At 55.6% G+C, this 19,590-nt stretch overlaps 1 protein-coding gene across 1 annotated transcript in view; it reads right to left on the bottom strand.

Moving 5' to 3' along the window:
• Window positions 1-282: 282 nt before the first annotated feature.
• The window catches only part of LOC144734566 (disks large homolog 2-like), a 23,749-nt gene continuing 4,441 nt past the window's right edge, over window positions 283-19,590 (bottom strand). Inside the window, exons 2-10 of the mRNA XM_078616813.1 lie at window positions 17,557-17,733; window positions 16,954-17,029; window positions 15,614-15,659; window positions 5,938-6,033; window positions 4,123-4,224; window positions 3,114-3,286; window positions 1,789-1,898; window positions 964-1,055; window positions 283-427 (exon numbers count right to left, since the gene is read on the bottom strand). Of these exons, the coding sequence (XP_078472939.1) occupies window positions 321-427; window positions 964-1,055; window positions 1,789-1,898; window positions 3,114-3,286; window positions 4,123-4,224; window positions 5,938-6,033; window positions 15,614-15,659; window positions 16,954-17,029; window positions 17,557-17,733 (979 nt within the window). The 3' untranslated portion in view covers window positions 283-320. The remainder of the gene's footprint in view (window positions 428-963; window positions 1,056-1,788; window positions 1,899-3,113; window positions 3,287-4,122; window positions 4,225-5,937; window positions 6,034-15,613; window positions 15,660-16,953; window positions 17,030-17,556; window positions 17,734-19,590) is intronic.

Consider the following 19,590-nt stretch of genomic DNA (forward strand, 5'->3'; position numbering starts at 1 on the left):
GGGAGGGGGTGGTGGTGGTGGTTGTGGTCACCGGGCCGAGCCCCCCGTGAGGCGAACCATGGGGGGTACGCGGGGAGGGAACCCCCAGAGAGGGGGAGGGGGCCCCAAGTGGCCTCCCCTGTATGGGGTGGAAGGGGGTGGGGTGGAGGTGGATTTGGACGTGGGGGGTGGGGGGCACGTGATCCTCCTCCCGCCGCGAATATTTCGAATCACGTCGACCGCAGCTCCGTTACGTAGCGGCGGCCTCAAGGGGGGGGGGAGGGGGGGGGGGAGGCGGTTGTTGTTGTTGTTGTTGGCGGTGGAGCCGGAGGTCGACCCGTTCACAGCTTCTCGCGCGAGGGGATCCACACGTAAGGCCCCGACTGCTCGTCGATGACGAACTTGGACTGCTCATAGATCTCGTCCAGGGAGTCGCCCTGCACCACCGCTGCATGGACGCAGGTGGGGGGGGAGGGGGGAGGGGGGCGGGGGGGGGCGGAGGGGGGGGGGGCGGAGGGGGGGGGGGCACGTTTTAATTTGCTGGTGCGGAGAGTGACGGACCACGCCGCGTGATGTCACTTCCTGCGAGAGACGTCGCATTGTGTTGTACGGGTCGTTACGGGACGATCGTTCTCCCGTCCGCACCGTATGGAATTCCGCGGCCAGCACCGACCTGAAAATCGGTGGTGCGGCGCGACCGGCAGAACCGCGACGCAATATGGCAATAACTTCGGCGTGGTGGTGGTGGCGGTGGTTAAGGTGGTGGTGGCGGTAGGTGGCAGTGGTGGTAGCGGTAGTGGTTGTGCCGGTGGTGAACTGTGGTGGTTGTGGTGGTGGTAGCGGTGGTGGTAGTAGTGGCGGTGGTGGTGCTGGTGGTGGTAGTGGTGGTAGCGGTGGTGGTAATGGCGGTGGTGGCGGTGGTGGCGGTGGCAGTGGCGGGTACTGGTAGTGGCGGTAGTGGTGGTGGTGGTGGTGGCGAGTCACCTGTGAAGAACTCCCCGAAGTCCTGCTCCAGCTTGAGGGCGCGCTCGTACGCCTTGCGCGCCTGCTCCTCGCTCAGCCGCTTGTTCAGATCCCTGCGGGGACGACGCGCCACCCACGATGATGACGACGACGTCAATGACGCGGGGACGACGCGTGACCCACGATGATGACGATGACGACGACGACAATGACGCGGGGACGACGTGCGACCCACGATGACGACGATGAAAATGACGACGACGACAATGACGACGACGTCGACAATGACGACGACGTCGACAATGACGACGACGACGTCGACAATGACGACGACGACGTCGACAATGACGCGGGGACGACAATGATGCGGATGACGATGTGGATGACGATGACGACGACGACGCGGGGACGACGCCGAGGTGCAGCGGCACACAGAGAGAGCGCTCAGCATCGGGGCCGTTACGTTAAAGGTCATCAGCGGCGCCCCCAAGAGCCGCATGGCGGTGACGATCGCCGCCTTTCGAGGCCTCCACCAAAATGAATTATCGCAGCAACGGTGACCGGCAGCGAGGCAGTAAGAGGCAAACGGTGCATCGGAGGTGGACGCGGCGAGGTGGACGCGGCGAGGTGGACGCGGCGTGGTGGACACGGCGAGGTGGACACGGCGAGGTGGACACGGCGAGGTGGACACGGCGAGGTGGACACGGCGAGGTGGACACGGCGTGGTGGACAGGGCGTGGTGGACGCGGCGAGGTGGACACGGCGAGGTGGACACGGCGAGGTGAACACAGCGAAAGGTGGACCCGGCGAGAGGTGGACACGGCCAGCGAAAGGTGGACATCTCACATGATGCACTCGAGGGACTTGGGCCGGATGAAGATGGCGACGGGGTGAAGCTGCGCCGCCTGCAGCCGCTTGATGGCGTTGCCCGACACGTCCAGGATGCAGTGCTTGCCCTGCACGCAGCACAGGCAAAGGTCCCCCGTGTAGCCCACACCGCACGGCGGAGCAAGGGTAGCGGGCGAGCGAGCGGCGCCCCGGGCTGCCCGAGTCCGCACTCGTTTAAGGCCGAGTCGACCTAGGCGAGGCACCGCATCGGGGTTGACGCTGGGCCGCTAGAGGGGAAATCGAACTCGGGGGCAGCCGTGTTCGCTGCACTGACGCACACGCTGACTCACTCGCACTCGTAACAAATAAATACAAAGATCCCCCCCCGGGTATAGCCTCATACTGACTGTGGGGTCAAGTGCGCTTGACCGGCAAGGCACACGAGGGGTGAGGGGTGATGTTAACACGCCACACCGGGTCTCCAATTGAGGCTGAGTCGACCTAGGGGAGGCCTAGGACGAGTTCAGATAATCGTCGCCGGTGTTGGCCGTGAGCGGGAATCGAACTCGGGTCGACGGGTTCGTAGCGCAGCGCGCTAACCACTACACCACCACTCCCCACATACACAATCACAGTGGTGAGAGTTGTGGTGGTAATAGTGGTGGTGGTAGTGGTGGTGGTAGTGGTGGTGGTGGTGATAGCTGTGGTGATAGTGGTTGTGGTAGCGGTGGTGGTGGTAGTGGTGGTGGTAGTGGTGGTGATAGCTGTGGTGGTAGTGGTGTTGATAGCTGTGGTGGTAGTGGTGGTGATAGCTGTGGTGGTAGTGGTGGTGGTGATAGTTGTGGTGGTGATAGTTGTGGTGGTATTGGTGGTGGTGATAGTTGTGGTGGTAGTGGTGGTGGTGGTAGTGGTGGTGACAGCTGTGGTGGTAGTGGTAGTGGTGGTAGTGGTGGTGCTGGTAGTGGTGGTGATAGCTGTAGTGGTAGTGGTGGTGGCGGTGATAGTTGTGGTGGTAGTAGTGGTGGTAGTGGTCGTGGTAGTGGTGGTGGTGATAGTTGTGGTGGTAGTGGTGGTGGCGGTGATAGCTGTGGTGGTGATGGCTGCCGTGTTGTTGGTGGCGGTGATGGCCGCAGTGGTCGTGGTGGCTGCGGTGTTGGTGGCGGTGTTGGCGGTGGCGGTGTTGGTGGTGGCGGTGTTGGTGGTGGCAGTGGTGGCGGTGTTGGTGGTGGCAGTGGTGGCGGCGTTGGTGACGATAGTGGCGGTGTTGGTGGTGGTGGTGTTGGTGGTGTTGGTGACGATGGCTGCGGTGGTGGCGTTGGCGACGACTGCGCCGGGTCCGGCACCTTCTCGGCGACGTTGCGCACGCTCTGCACGCTGGTGCCGTACAGGTGCCCGTTGTACTGCCCCGCCTCAATGAACTTGTGCTCCTGGATGTCGCGCTCCATCTGCTCGCGCGTCGCCACAAAGTGGTAGTCGCGCCCGTCCACCTCGTAGTCTCGCTTGGGCCGCGTCGTGTCTGCCGGGGGGGGCAGGGGGGGGGGGGCAGAGGGGGACAGAGGGGGGTGGGGGCAGGGGGGGGGGGCAGCCCAGGTGACGGCCGGACAGGTCAGAAGGTCAATAGTTCACACCGCCGGGGGTTTCACTATGACGCTCGCAGGGGTCGTGCCGAGTTGTGTGTGTGTGTCAGTGTGTGTGTGTGAGTCAGTGTGTGTGTGTCAGTGTGTGTGCCAGTCATCTCAGTCAGTCGACCCGTGGCACCTGCTGGGTCTGCCCCGTGACCTCCTGCCAGCGGGCGTTCGACACTTCACGTGGCCTCAAGGTGCACAGAGCCTGGCACGAGCGTCGTGGTGACATCACCGCCACTTAGTGGCGAATGGCGGTTGTTGTTGTCTGTCTTCGTGTGTGTGTCAGTGTGTGTGTGTCTCAGTGTGTGTGTGTGTCTCAGTGTGTGTGTTTGCGGGGGGAGCGGTAGTGTAGCGGTTAGCGCTACGCTGCGCTACGAACCTGGCGACCCGGGTTCGATTCCCGCTCACGGCCACCAACACCGGTGACTACTATCTGAACCGGTCCTGGGCCTCCCCTAGGTCGACTCGGCCTCAAATGAGTACCTGGTGCGGTGTGTAAACATCGCCACTAGGGAGACAAAGGCGGCCGGGCGTAGTGCTGGCCACCCACCGCCTCGTGTGTCACAGTGCCGGCCTTCATAGGTGCTCGCGAACAACACTTGGCCCCGACAGCCTGTTAAGGCTACACGGGGGATCTTTGTCTTTGTTTTGTCGTGTTCGGTGCGTGGTGGGGAAGGCGTGCTGAGGCGTGGTATCCTCGATGTGGTGTGCTGGGGGCGGTACGCACGGGGCACGCAGGAGCCGAACTTGTCGGGGAACTCCGAGATGAGGTCATCGTTGACCCGGTCCTTCATGGGGCCCAGGATGATGACCGGTCGCGCGTACCGCACTGCACACACGCACGCACGTACGTGCGTACGTACACACACACGTACACACACACACACACACAAACGTACACACGCACGTTCACACACACGCACGGTGCACACACACACACACGCACGGTGCACACACACACACACGCACGACGCACACACGCACGTACGTACACACGCACGCACGTACGTACACACGCACGCACGTACGTACACACGCACGTCCACACATACACACACGTACGTACACATACACGTACGTACACATACACGCACGTACACACACACGCACGCACACACACACACGTCCACACACACACACACGCACGCACATACACACACACACACACACGCACGTACACACACACACACACGCACGTACACACACACACACACGCACGTACGGCGTACACACACGCACGGCGCAGGATGATGACCGGTCGTGTGTGTGTGTTGACGTGTGTGTTTGTGCTCACGCACACGGGCTCGTAGGAGAGGATGTGTACGTGTATGTGCACGTGTGTGTGTACGTGTGTGTGCACGTGTGTGTGTACGTGTGTGTGTAAGTGTGTGTGTACGTGTGTGTAGGTGTGTGTTTGTAGGTGTGTGTGTGCACGTGTGTGTGTGTGCACGTGTGTGTGTGCACGTGTGTGTGTGTAGGTGTGTGTGTGTAGGTGTGTGTGTAGGTGTGTGTGTGTAGGTGTGTGTGTGTAGGTGTGTGTGTGTGTAGGTGTGTGTGCACGTGTGTGTGTGTGTACGTGTGTGTGTACGTGTGTGTGTGTACGTGTGTGTGTGTGTAGGTGTGTGTATGTGTAGGTGTGTGTATGTGTGTGTATGTGTGTGTGTACGTGTGTGTGTACGTGTGTGTGTGTACGTGTGTGTGTGTAGGTGTGTGTGTGTAGGTGTATGTGTGTACGTGTGTGTGTGTGTGTACGTGTGTGTGTACGTGTGTGTGCACGTGTGTGTGTGTACGTGTGTGTGCACGTGTGTGTGTGTACGTGTGTGTGTAGGTGTGTGTGTGTAGGCGTATGTGTGTACGTGTGTGTGTAGGTGTGTGTGTGTACGTGTGTGTGTGTATGTGTGTGTGTACGTGTGTGTGTACGTGTGTGTGTGTGTATGTACGTGTGTGTGTACGTGTGTGTGTACGTGTGTGTGTGTATGTGTGTGTGTACGTGTGTGTGTGTACGTGTGTGTGTGTGTGTAGGTGTGTGTGTAGGCGTATGTGTGTACGTGTGTGTGTACGTGTACGTGTGTGTGTACGTGTGTGTGTACGTGTGTGTGTACGTGTGTGTGTGCGTGTGTGTGTGCGTGTGTGTGTACGTGTGTGTACGTGTGTGTACGTGTGTGTGTAGGTGTGTACGTGTGTGTGTAGGTGTGTGTGTGTAGGTGTGTGTGTGTACGTGTGTGTGTGTACGTGTGTGTGTAGGTGTGTGTGTGTGTAGGTGTGTGTGTAGGTGTGTGTGTGTACGTGTATGTGTGTACGTGTGTGTGTAGGTGTGTGTGTAGGTGTGTGTGTGTAGGTGTGTGTGTAGGTGTGTGTGTAGGTGTGTGTGTACGTGTGTGTGTGTGTGTACGTGTGTGTGTACGTGTGTGTGTGTAGGTGTGTGTGTAGGTGTGTGTGTGTGTAGGTGTGTGTGTAGGTGTGTGTGTACGTGTGTGTGTACGTGTGTGTGTGTAGGTGTGTGTGTAGGTGTGTGTGTGTGTAGGTGTGTGTGTGTGCTCACGCTCTTGCTGCAGCACGGGCTCGTACGAGAGGATGTACTCCTCCTGGACGCCAGCTGAGAACGCAGAAGGGTCGAAGGCAATCGTCATTGTCCCCCCTCCCACAATGCACCACGCCGCCACGGCACCACGTGGCCACGTTACCGGGTTACGTTAGCAGGTTCAACACGTCGCTGGGTTATCGAGTTACAGTGTTATCTTGTTGCCATGTCAATACGTTATCAGGTTACCACGTTACCATGTTGCTACATTATCAGGTTACCACGTTACCTGATAGCAGTGGTACTGCGGGCCCATTATAGTTGGGTCTCCCCCAGTGACGAGCACTTAGTAACCAGCACCCAGCCCCTAGTGAGTAGCACCCAGCCCCTAGTGACCAGCACCCAGCCCCTAGTAACCAGCACCCAGCCCCTAGTGACCAGCACCCAGCCCCTAGTAACCAGCACCCAGCCCCTAGTGACCAGCACCCAGCCCCTAGTGACTAACACCCAGCCCCTAGTGAGTAGCACCCAGCCCCTAGTGACCAGCACCCAGCCCCTAGTGACTAACACCCAGCCCCTAGTGAGTAGCACCCAGCCCCTAGTGACCAGCACCCAGCCCCTAGTGACTAACACCCAGCCCCTAGTGACTAACACCCAGCCCCTAGTGACCAGCACCCAGCCCCTAGTGACTAACACCCAGCCCCTAGTGACTAACACCCAGCCCCTAGTGACTAACACCCAGCCCCTAGTGACCAGCACCCAGCCCCTAGTGACCAGCACCCAGCCCCTAGTGACTAACACCCAGCCCCTAGTGACTAACACCCAGCCCCTAGTGACCAGCACCCAGCCCCTAGTGACTAACACCCAGCCCCTAGTGACTAACACCCAGCCCCTAGTGAGTAGCACCCAGCCCCTAGTGACCAGCACCCAGCCCCTAGTGACCAGCACCCAGCCCCTAGTGACTAACACCCAGCCCCTAGTGACCAGCACCCAGCCCCTAGTGACTAACACCCAGCCCCTAGTGACTAACACCCAGCCCCTAGTGACTAACACCCAGCCCCTAGTGACCAGCACCCAGCCCCTAGTGACCAGCACCCAGCCCCTAGTGACTAACACCCAGCCCCTAGTGACCAGCACCCAGCCCCTAGTGACCAGCACCCAGCCCCTAGTGACCAACACCCAGCCCCTAGTGACCAGCACCCAGCCCCTAGTGACCAGCACCCAGCCCCTAGTGACCAGCACCCAGCCCCTAGTGACCAGCACCCAGCCCCTAGTGACTACCTCCCAGCCCCTAGTGGCAGACAGCGAGCGAGCCGGCAGTGTGAACGCCTCTCCTTTGGTTCCCGTTGGAACATTTGAAAAAAAGTGTCTCCATTGGGAGAGGGCGCAGCAAATGATCTCCACCACCACATCGCCCACCCCGCTACCAATACTCCCTCAATGAGCAAAACTACGTGCAGGACTAGCTCCCGTTGTCCGTGAAATACCAGCGGCGCCTTCCTTTCTGACGATCGAAAAAAATCGCCCGAACCGCGCTCGACAAATTGGACTCGATTCGAGTGGAAGCCTCGCGTCAAATTCCAGCTGCCCGGATGTTAAACTAAAACTTTAAGGTGGTTTTAACACGGAGGCTTTGCGCGACCAATATCTATTAACGCGATCTAACCCAAAAACCTCTATTGCGGATAAACTACGAACAATCTTCTTGGTTCTTTCGGTAAAGTCACGTAGAAGGGAAATAATAAAATAATAAAAATAAAACATAATAAAATAAATCTCACGACGTTTCGGCCACAACGCAAGCAGCAAGACGCTGTCTCCCCGACAGACCTGGTCTTCGAAATGTCGTGAGAATTATTTTATTATGTTGTATTTTTATTATTTTATTATTTCCCTTCTACGTGACTTTACCAAAAGAACCAAGAAGATGAATCCCTGCAGTCACGAAAGCTTTAAATCGAAATTTTATTGTTTTATTTTTATTATTTTATTATTTCCCTTCTACGTGACTTTACCGAAAGAACCAAGAAGATGAATCCCTGCAGTCACGAAAGCTTTAAATCGAAACTACGAACTATTTTTATTTGTCTACTAGGTAAGGCCCCGGACTGAGCGATGCGGCTCTTTAGCAGAAGCGAGCTGGCGATCACCAATGGTATCTCAGAGGAGCGACCTATCCTCATCACGTGGACATGTACAGCAGCCCAATGCTCTAGACGTGCGATGTTCATTCTAAATGTGGAGGGAAAAGCCAGAGGACCCGGAGATACAATGGACGTGAACACGGGGAAACCATGCAAACTCGAAATATGCAGGCGTCAGGGTCGGGATCGAACCCACAAACCATCCTGTATACGACAGAGGTTGCAAACGGGTTTTGATTACTTACCAGTACCCGTACCCGGCCGCACCAGGGTCGCAAATGGGTACCCGTTCCCTACCCGTACCTGTACCCTACCCGAAATGAGTGACAAACGGTTACTCACTAGTGACTCACGGCCTACCCGTACCCGTACCCGGCCGCAAACGGGTAGCCGGGTATCGGGTAGGGTACGGGTATCGGGTACCCGGTTGCGACCTCTGGTATACGACCACTAAGGGCTCCCCCCTCCTGTATACGACCCCAGTTCAATCGTTCATCTCTCTCGAGTCGAGTCCACACCCCAGCGGGCCTGCGACCGCTTTGTCCACTTCTTGACCAGCAGTTGCTGCGACCTGCACGCGTCTGGGCGTGGCTAAGCGGTCTGACCACGCCCACCCTTATTAGCATAACCCCACCCCTTTGCCAGCTAGCCCCACCCCTTTGCCAGTTAGCCCCGCCCCCTGGTCAGTTAGCCCGCCCCTTGCCAGTTAGCCCCACCCCTTTGTCAGTTAGCACCACCCCTTTGTCAGTTAGCCCCTCCCCTTTGTCAGTTAGCCCCGCCCCTTTGTCAGTTAGCCCCACCCCTTTGTCAGTTAGTCTCCGCCCCTTTGCCCGTATCAGGATTTCCAGCGATCCAATCGTAGCCGCGCAAAGGTGTCATCACGTGGGCAAGTGATATACAGGGACTCCTCTACTTGCGAACGAGCCCAGAGGTCTGTTCGTAAGTCGATTTGTTCGTAAGTCCAACTTTACTCCTGTCGATTCCAAACACGTTGTACGGCTTGTACACTAAACACGGGGAACGGCTTTTAAACTTGTATAATCTCCTGCTGTAGATGTAGATGCCACTGGTTCTTCACGTTCTGCAGACGTAGATGCCGTCACCGCCACCAATTGCGCGGCGGTTGAACTTACGACTCTCGGCCTGAAGGGGCACCTCTGAAAGTTCGTAAGCCGAATGTTCGTAAGTCGAGGCGTCCCTGTCCTTCGTGACGAATCGTCACCGAAGGGATCGACGCGTCGGGAGTCGAGGGTCTGCCTTGCTGCCCCCAGCAGCGAACCAGAATCGGAATCTTAATTTAGACTGGAAGATTAATTTGAGAAGCTGTGAATCTCTTTTTTTTCCACCCCCCACAGATGTTCCAATAAGGGTGCCACGGGTTCGGCGAGTTTTACAAACACAAACAACGCAAACGATCGGAGCGCCAAGCGCAGACGCGGCAAGCGAGTCGCGGGTTGCCCGACGAACCGGTTTAACGGAGACGAGATCACGCTCATGCGTTTCTAGCAATTCAGCTGCGTGAAACCAAGTCGAGCAAACGCTCGCGACCGGTTGCAAGAGCTGCCCCCCGCGCACGCTCCAACGGTTCTGTTGCATGCATCGAAGTTGGGCAACCCGCTTGCGACCGCTTGCGGGAACAAGTTCGTTGCGTGCAAGCGAGCGACCCGAGTCAGCGCGCGGCTGTTCGCACGATCAACGTTTTTGGGTTTAGATTGCGTTATGTGTCGTAACCCTCCACCACCCGACACGGCCAAACAGTAAAAAAGTGTCACGTTGACAAAAGACAAATATGATAATTGGTTTTTTACCCTTCTATCTGGCAACAAAACTGACACCTTTTTACAAGGAGTCATGTTTACATAGACCACAATACCTGCAGTCATAATGCAAACAAAAAACACAACTCTGATAATGTATGCACTGTCTTTGAAGTTGATTGGTCAACACCCGAGACAGCTTTCCTTAGAGCCTAGTCTCACATGGGTTGGACCAGATGACGCCAAAAGGTGTACATTATCAGAGTTATGTTTTTTGTTTGCATTATGACTGCAGGTATTGTGGTCTATGTAAACATGACTCCTTGTAAAAAGGTGTCAGTTTTGCTGCCAGATAGAAGGGTAAAAAAACAATTATCATATTTTTACTGGCAAATGAGGTTCCAATGGTGTAAAAGACAAATAATTCACTACTTTAGCCCACCGGTGTGTTGAAGCGTGAAACCACAACATTTACAATTTTTGAGTAGTACAACGTTTCGCTGGTAATTGCATCCATCCAGCAATTCGCCAGAATTGTTGTGGTTCCACGCTTCAACACACCGGTGGGCTAAAGCAGTGAACTATTTGTCTTTTGTCAACGTGACACTTTTTTACTGATTGGCCGTGTCGGGTGGTGGAGGGTTACGACACATTTATAAATAACGCGATCTAAACCCAAAAACGTTGATTACGCTCGCACGATGTTTACACATCAAGCAGACAGCAACCACGGACCAGCAAACCAGCGATTAGCGACCAGCAAGCCAGCGCCCAGCAGCCGGCAAAGGCTCTCCCCATCAGAGCACCGCAGGGCACAGAGCTGAGCGAGCGGAAAGCTGCCGGGAAGCAACGAGCATCCCTCAAACTCCGCCCCGGGGTTCCGCATGCACAGCGCGGGACAGAGGGGGGGGGGGGGAGTCCGTGGCAGGACTGGATTTGGGGGGGAGGGGGGGGTGGTGGGGATGGGGGGGGGGGCGAGAGATTGGGGGGGGGGGGGTGTCGGTGGGTGAGTGATTTGGGGGGGGAGGTGTCGGTGAGCGAGTGAGTCGGTGTGGTGAGCGGCGGTGCTGTGTACGGAGCAGACCACCAGCACCAACTCGGTGCTCGGCCTTCCCCTAGGTCGACTCAGCCTCGAGCGAGTACCTAATGCGGTGTTGTAAGACATCGTCACTCGGGAGACAAAGGCGGCCGGGCGTGGTGTTGGCCACCCACCCACCCTTCACTGTGTGCTGTTCCTTCCTTCATAGGTGCTCACTAACGGCACTTGCCTCAACAGTCTGTTAAAAGCTACACGGGGGATCTTTGTCTTTGCTAGGGAGGGATGCGGGGGGGGGGTCTTTCCTTCTCTGTGCCCTAGGAACCAAGGTTCCTAAATCCGGCCCTGGTCCTTGGTTCGCGGCGATGCTGATAGCACAGCATGGAAAACGCCGTGCGAACAATACACACACACGCGTGTGTGTGTGCACAATTGTACACACACACGTGTACACACGCAGGCGTACATACACACACATGTGTACACACAAGTACACACATACAGGCGTATACACACACACGCTCGTGTACACACACGCAAATGCATAATTATAATAAAGCGTGTACACACACGCGTGTGTGCGTGCGTGTGTATACGCGTGTGCGTGCGTGTGTATATGCTTGTGCGTGCACAACCGCGTGTACACAAGCGTGTACACACACACACACACACGTGTACACACACACACACGCACATGCATGATAATAACACACACGCGCGCGTTTCCACACGAAGACGTGAGTCGTCAATACAAGCGCGGCACGGTGAGACTCCCCATTATCCGCAACAGCCACTACACCATCATGGGACCTCCTTTGCCAGTACCAAAATATATTAATAGGGTTTTTCCCCTTTTTCTGGTACCTAGCGCGCCTTTTGGCGTCATCTGATCGAACACCATATGAGACTAGGCTCTAAGAAAAGCTGTCTCTGGTGTGGACCAATCAGTTTCAAGGACAATGCATAAATGATCAGAGTGTTGTTTTTTGTTTGCATTTGACTGCAAGTATTGTGGCTAATGTAAACACGATTCCTTGCAAAAGGTGTCAGTTTTGTTGCAGAAACAAGGTGAAAACCCCTATTAGGCCACTACACCGTGTAACAAAAAAAATATTTAAAAAAATTCTCCCTGGGTAGTAAGTGTTCATTTCTAATTGCTTATGCCTCTAAAAGGTACAGCAAACGGCTGTCATTCCCCACAAACTTTGCTTTTGTGACCAGGACAGTGATATATTGAAATGTACCTATTGGCAAGCAGAAAACGTGGTGTGCGTTTGTGTCATTCCTTGAGCGTTGGTGTGCGGTGATTTTTCTCTGCAATATTTTGCTGTCTTTTCTTGGATTTTCTCTTTGCACTCAGTCACATAGTCACCGCACCAGAGAACAGCACCGAACATTGTGCCAAACGCCGCACCTCCACCTGCTCAGCCCAGACGCCAACCACCACCGTCACCTGCAGGACCCCCCCCCCCCCGTGTCGTGCCCCCCACCCCCCGCCCCTCGCCCCCCGTGTATTGGTTTGGCCATGTTTGTTTGTTGTAGTACAGAGTTAGACTGATGGCCTTAATCTAAGTTGTCTTGTGGTTGTTGTTGTTGTTGTTGTTTGACTTGCATCCCACTGGGAGTTTTGCACACAGCGTTGGTGTACGGTGTTTTCTCTGCAATATTTTGCTGTCTTTTCTTGGATTTTCTCTTTGCACTCAGTCACATGTTCACTTAAAGATGTTTTCTTATTCGTGTTTTAGTTTTTTGTTTGTTGCGGTTGCACCCGATTCAAGAGCCGAATGGCTCACAGGGCTATACCTAATAAATGAACTTGAATGAATTACGTGGGTATACTGGACGTGGTGTGCCGGGCTCATTTTCCGGACAAAGCAGTCTGAAATGATGCGCTGAGCAGTGGTGAAGGCAGAGAGAGGGGGGGGGGGGCAAGAGGAGTAGAGAAATGGAGGGGGGGGGGGGCAGCGTGCAGCAGTAGCAGCAGAAATCCGTGGTGCCACCGGTGCCCTGCAAGCGGCGTGGTGGGGGGCACGGGACAGGGCACGGCAGGAAGTGGGGGGCACGGACGGGGGCTGCGAGAGAGGCGAGCCGTGCGGGGCGTGGACTGCAGTTCGCGTCTTTACCCTCGGCGTCGCCCGTGTCGGCTGGGTGAGCGACGTGGGGGGGGGGGAGGGGTGATGGGGGGGGGTTAGGGGGGGAGGCGAGGGGGGGATGGGGGGGAAGGGGGGCGAGGGAGGGGGGGTGACACAGCGCACCACCGCGGGTCAAAAATCACGCCCTCTTTATGACCCACCCAGCCATGCCCTCTGTATACCCCACCCAGCCATGCCCTCTGTATACCCCACCCAGCCAGGCCCTCTGTATACCCCACCCAGCCATGCCCTCTGTATACCCCACCCAGCCATGCCCTCTGTATACCCCACCCAGCCATGCCCTCTGTATACCCCACCCAGCCATGCCCTCTGTATACCCCACCCAGCCATGCCCTCTGTATGACCCACCCAGCCATGCCCTCTTTATGACCCACCCAGCCATGCCCTCTGTATATCCCACCCAGCCATGCCCTCTGTATACCCCACCCAGCCATGCCCTCTGTATACCCCACCCAGCCATGCCCTCTGTATGACCCACCCAGCCATGCCCTCTTTATGACCCACCCAGCCATGCCCTCTGTATATCCCACCCAGCCATGCCCTCTGTATATCCCACCCAGCCATGCCCTCTGTATACCCCACCCAGCCATGCCCTCTGTATACCCCACCCAGCCATGCCCTCTGTATATCCCACCCAGCCATGCCCTCTGTATGACCCACCCAGCCATGCCCTCTGTATATCCCACCCAGCCATGCCCTCTGTATATCCCACCCAGCCATGCCCTCTGTGTATCCCACCCAGCCATGCCCTCTGTGTACCCCACCCAGCCATGCCCTCTGTATATCCCACCCAGCCATGCCCTCTGTATATCCCACCCAGCCATGCCCTCTGTATATCCCACCCAGCCATGCCCTCTGTATATCCCACCCAGCCATACCCTCTGTATACCCCACCCAGCCAAGCCCTCTGTGTATCCCACCCAGCCATGCCCTCTGTATATCCCACCCAGCCATGCCCTCTGTGTATCCCACCCAGCCATGCCCTCTGTGTGTCCCACCCAGACATGCCCTCTGTATGTCCCACCCAGCCATGCCCTCTGTATATCCCACCCAGCCATGCCCTCTGTATGACCCACCCAGCCATGCCCTCTGTATGTCCCACCCAGCCATGCCCTCTGTATGACCCACCCAGCCATGCCCTCTGTATATCCCACCTAGCCATGCCCTCTGTATATCCCACCCAGCCATGCCCTCTGTATATCACACCCAGCCATGCCCTCTGTATATCACACCCAGCCATGCCCTCTGTATATCCCACCCAGCCATGCCCTCTGTATATCCCACCCAGCCATGCCCTCTGTATATCCCACCCAGCCATGCCCTCTGTATATCCCACCCAGCCATGCCCTCTGTATATCCCACCCAGCCATGCCCTCTGTATATCCCACCCAGCCATGCCCTCTGTATATCCCACCCAGCCATACCCTCTGTATACCCCACCCAGCCAAGCCCTCTGTGTATCCCACCCAGCCATGCCCTCTGTATATCCCACCCAGCCATGCCCTCTGTGTATCCCACCCAGCCATGCCCTCTGTGTATCCCACCCAGACATGCCCTCTGTATGTCCCACCCAGCCATGCCCTCTGTATATCCCACCCAGCCATGCCCTCTGTATGACCCACCCAGCCATGCCCTCTGTATGTCCCACCCAGCCATGCCCTCTGTATGACCCACCCAGCCATGCCCTCTGTATATCCCACCTAGCCATGCCCTCTGTATATCCCACCCAGCCATGCCCTCTGTATATCCCACCCAGCCATGCCCTCTGTATATCCCACCCAGCCATGCCCTCTGTATATCCCACCCAGCCATGCCCTCTGTATGACCCACCCAGCCATGCCCTTTGTATACCCCACCCAGCCATACCCTCTGTATGAACCACACAGCCATGCTCTCTGTATATCCCACCCAGTCATGCCCTCTGTATATCCCACCCAGCCATGCCCTCTGTATGACCCACCCAGCCATGCCCTCTGTATATCCCACCCAGCCATGCCCTCTGTATATCCCACCCAGCCATGCCCTCTGTATGACCCACCCAGCCATGCCCTTTGTATACCCCACCCAGCCATACCCTCTGTATGAACCACACAGCCATGCTCTCTGTATATCCCACCCAGCCATGCCCTCTGTATATCCCACCCAGCCATGCCCTCTGTATATCCCACCCAGCCATGCCCTCTGTATATCCCACCCAGCCATGCCCTGGCAGCCGGGCTCAGTATGGAGCGAGCGGACATTGAAAAATCAGGAAATTAAGTGAATTCAACAACGAATAAAACACAAAAACACCGCACACGCGTAACGGGAGAGACGCAACGCACACTCCGGCTCTCCAAACTCTCGCCGGCGTGAGAGGTGGCATCCTCTGCAAACACAACAGCAACGAAAACAACAACAACAACTAACAACCACAACGACAAGACGCACGCACAAGCACGAACACCAACGAGACGCAACTCAGGGGCAATGAAGGAACACGCAGCGGTGAGCTCTGTTCAACTGCGGACCCGTGGTGATGTTGCTAGCGGTGGCGGTCACCACCACCACCACCACAACCGCCACCACCACCACCACCAACAGCGAGAGAGGGGGAGCTCAACTTACGGAGTGCCTTGGACCGGATGGCATCATCGCCGAACCCGGGGTAGTCCTGTGGTCCAGCGAGCGTGAAAGAAGAAGAGCAGAGAAAGCGGACGGGCGGACGCGTGCGTTGGGAGCGTTCATGCGTGTGTAAGGCGTGTGTGTGTGTGTGTGTGACCGGGTGTGTAAGGCGTGTGTGTATGTGTCAGTGTTTGTGTGGGAGCGGTAGTGTAGCGGTTAGCGCGCTGCGCTAAGAACCTGGCGACCCGGGTTCGATTCCCGTTCGAGGCAAACACAAGTGACGATTATCTGAACTGGTCCTGGGCCTCCCCTAGGTCAACTCAGCCTCAAATGAGTAGCTGGTGTGGTGTGTAAACATCGCCACTAGGGAGACAAAAGCGGCCGGGCGTGGTGTTGACCACCCACCCCCTCGTGTACCGTGCCGGCCTTCATAGGTGCTCGCTAACTGCACTTGCCCCAACAGTTTGTTAAGGCTATACGGGGGATCTTTGTGTGTGAGTGACCGGGTGTGTAACTGTGTATGTGTGTGTGACCGGGTGTGTAACTGTGTGTGTGTGTGTAACTGTGTGTGTGTGTGTAACTGTGTGTGTGTGAGAGCAGGAGTGTAACTGTGTGTGTGTGTGTAACTGTGTGTGTGTGTGTGAGTGACCGGGTGTGTAACTGTGTGTGTGTGTGTAACTGTGTGTGTGTGAGAGCAGGAGTGTAACTGTGTGTGTGTGTGTAACTGTGTGTGTGTGTGTGAGTGACCGGGTGTGCAACTGTGTGTGTGTGTGTAACTGTGTGTGTGTGTGTAACTGTGTATGTGTGTGAGAGCGGAGGGTGGAGGAGCGACGCTCACAACAACGAGCGGAGCGCCGGGTGGCTAAAGCACAGCAAGTTGGCACAGTAGGGGGCACAGGTGGTGCATCAGCCAGTCATCTCGGTCATCTCGGTCAGTCGACCCGTGGCACCTGCTGGGTCTGCACCGTGACCTCCTGCCAGCGGGCGTTCGACACTTCACGTGGCCTCAGGGTGCACATGGCCTGGCACAAGCGTCGTGGTGACGTCACCGCCACTTAGTGGCGAATGGCGGTTGTTGTTGTGTGAGTGACCGGGTGTGTAACTGTGTGTGTGTGTGTGTAACTGTGTGTGTGTGAGAGCAGGAGTGTAACTGTGTGTGTGTGTGTGTGTAACTGTGTGTGTGTGAGAGCAGGAGTGTAACTGTGTGTGTGTGTGTGTGTAACTGTGTGTGTGTGAGAGCAGGAGTGTAACTGTGTGTGTGTGTAACTGTGTGTGTGTGTGTGTAACTGTGTGTGTGTGTGTGTGTGAGAGCAGGAGTGTAACTGTGTGTGTGTGTGTCTCACCCCCTTGCTGTCCAGGGTGCTGGACTTGGCGTTGAATTTCACCGTCTTGAGACGTGCCCGCTCCTTCCTCTCCACCCTGCGTACACCGCCACCATGATCATCATCAGCATCATCAGTATCAGCAGCACCATCAGTATCAGCATTAGCAGCAGCATTACCATAATGAGTATCAGGATCACTATCGTCATCTGCATCATCAGCATCAGTATTAGCATAATCAGCATTAGCATCAGCAGCAGTATTACCATCATGAGAATCAGCATCACCATAATCATCAGCAGGATCAGTATCAGCATTAGCATCAGCAGCAGCATTACCATCATCAGCATCAACAGCATGAGAAGCATTAGCAGCAGCATTATCATCATGAGTATCAGCATCAGCAGCAGCATTGCCATCATCAGTATCAGCATCACCATCACCATCAGTATAAGCATCATCAGCAGCAGCAACATCAGCATTACCATCATCAGTACCAGAATCAACAGCGTGCGCGTGTGTGCAAGTGCGTGCAAGTGCGTGCAAGTGCCTACATGTGCGTGCGTGCATGTGCAAGTGTGTGCAAGTGCGTGCGTGTGTGTGCGTGCGTGCGCGCATTGTCACCGGCGTTTGCTGGGCACCACCCCGATGAGGTCGCCCTCCCCGTCGGGGGTGACGCGCCGCGCCTGCCACCACTCGTCGTCCGAGGCATTAACGACGTGGAGGATGTCCCCGAAGCGGAAGCTCAGGCCCTGGCTGGGCAGGCCGCTGTCCTTGGTGCGGTCGTAGTCGAAGAGTGCCCTGCACGATGCACGAGGGGGGGGGGGGGGGGAGAGGGGGTCAGGCCAGGTGCGCGTTTGGAGAGGTACGCGCGTGCTTATGTACTGGGGAGACTCTTCTACCTACGAGCGAGTAAGATTCCAGAGGTCTGTTCGTAAGTCGATCTGTTCGCAAGTCCAATTTTACTCCCCGTCGATTCCAAACACGTTGTACGGCGTGTACGCTAAACACGGGGAATGGATTTACAAGTTGTATAATCTCCTGTAGATGTAGATGCCACTGGTTCTTCACGTTCTGCAGATGTAGATGCCACTGGTTCTTCGCCTTCTGCAGATGTAGACGCCACTGGTTCTTCATGTTGTTCTGCAGATGTAGATGCCACTGGTTCTTCACGTTCTGCAGATGTAGATGCCACTGGTTCTTCGCGTTCTGCAGATGTAGACGCCACTGGTTCTTCATGTTGTTCTGCAGATGTAGATGCCACTGGTTCTTCGCGTTCTGCAGATGTAGATGCCACTGGTTCTTCGCGTTCTGCAGATGTAGATGCCACTGGTTCTTCACGTTATGCAGATGTAGACGCCACTGGTTCTTCATGTTGTTCTGCAGATGTAGATGCGACTGGTTCTTCGCGTCCTGCAGATGTAGATGCCACTGGTTCTTCACGTTCTGCAGATGTAGATGCCACTGGTTCTTCACGTTCTGCAGATGTAGATGCCTCTGGTTCTTCATGTTCTGCAGATGTAGATGCCACTGGTTCTTCACGTTCTGCAGATGTAAATGCCACTGGTTCTTGACGTTCTGCAGATGGAGATGCCACTGGTTCTTCATGTTGTTCTGCAGATGTAGACGCCACTGGTTCTTCACGTTCTGCAGATGTAGATGCCACTGGTTGGTCATGTTCTGCAGATGTAGATGCCACTGGTTCTTCATGTTCTGCAGATGTAGACGCCACTGGATCGTCATGTTCTGCAGATGTAGATGCCACTGGTTCTTCGTGTTGTTCTGCAGATGTAGACGCCACTGGTTCTTCGTGTTGTTCTGCAGATGTAGACGCCACTGGTTCGTCGTGTTCTGCAGATGTAGATGTCACTGGTTCTTCACGTTCTGCAAATGTAGATGCCACTGGTTCTTCACGTTCTGCAGATGTAGATGCCACTGGTTCTTCGAGTTCTGCAGATGTAGATGCCACTGGTTCTTCACGTTTTGCAAATGTAGATGCCTCTGGTTCTTCACGTTCTGCAGATGTAGATGCCACTGGTTCTTCACGTTCTGCAGATGTAGATGCCACTGGTTCTTCGCGTTCTGCAGATGTAGATGCCACTGGTTCTTCGCGTTCTGCAGATGGAGATGCCACTGATTCTTCACGTTCCGCAGATGTAGATGCCACTGGTTCTTCACGTTCTGGAGATGTAGATGCCACTGGTTCTTCACGTTCTGCAGATGTAGATGCCTCTGGTTCTTCACGTTCTGCAGATGTAGATGCCACTGGTTCTTCACATTCTGCAGATGTAGATGCCACTAGTTCTTCACGTTCTGCAAATGTAGATGCCTCTGGTTCTTCACGTTCTGTAGATGTAAATGCCACTGGTTCTTCACGTTCTGTAGATGTAGATGCCACTGGTTCTTCACGTTCTGTAGATGCCACTGGTTCTGCACGTTCTGTAGATGTAAATGCCACTGGTTCTTCACGTTCTGTAGATGCCACTGGTTCTGCACGTTCTGTAGATGCCACTGGTTCTTCACGTTCTGTAGATGCCACTGGTTCTGCACGTTCTGTAGATGTAGATGCCTCTGGTTCTTCACGTTCTGTAGATGTAGATGCCACTGGTTCTGTGCGTTCTGTAGATGTAGATGCCACTGGTTCTTGACGTTCTGCAG

Source organism: Lampetra planeri, chromosome 51 (assembly GCF_965212315.1).
Source record: "Lampetra planeri chromosome 51, kcLamPlan1.2.h2, whole genome shotgun sequence".
NCBI lineage: Eukaryota > Metazoa > Chordata > Hyperoartia > Petromyzontiformes > Petromyzontidae > Lampetra > Lampetra planeri.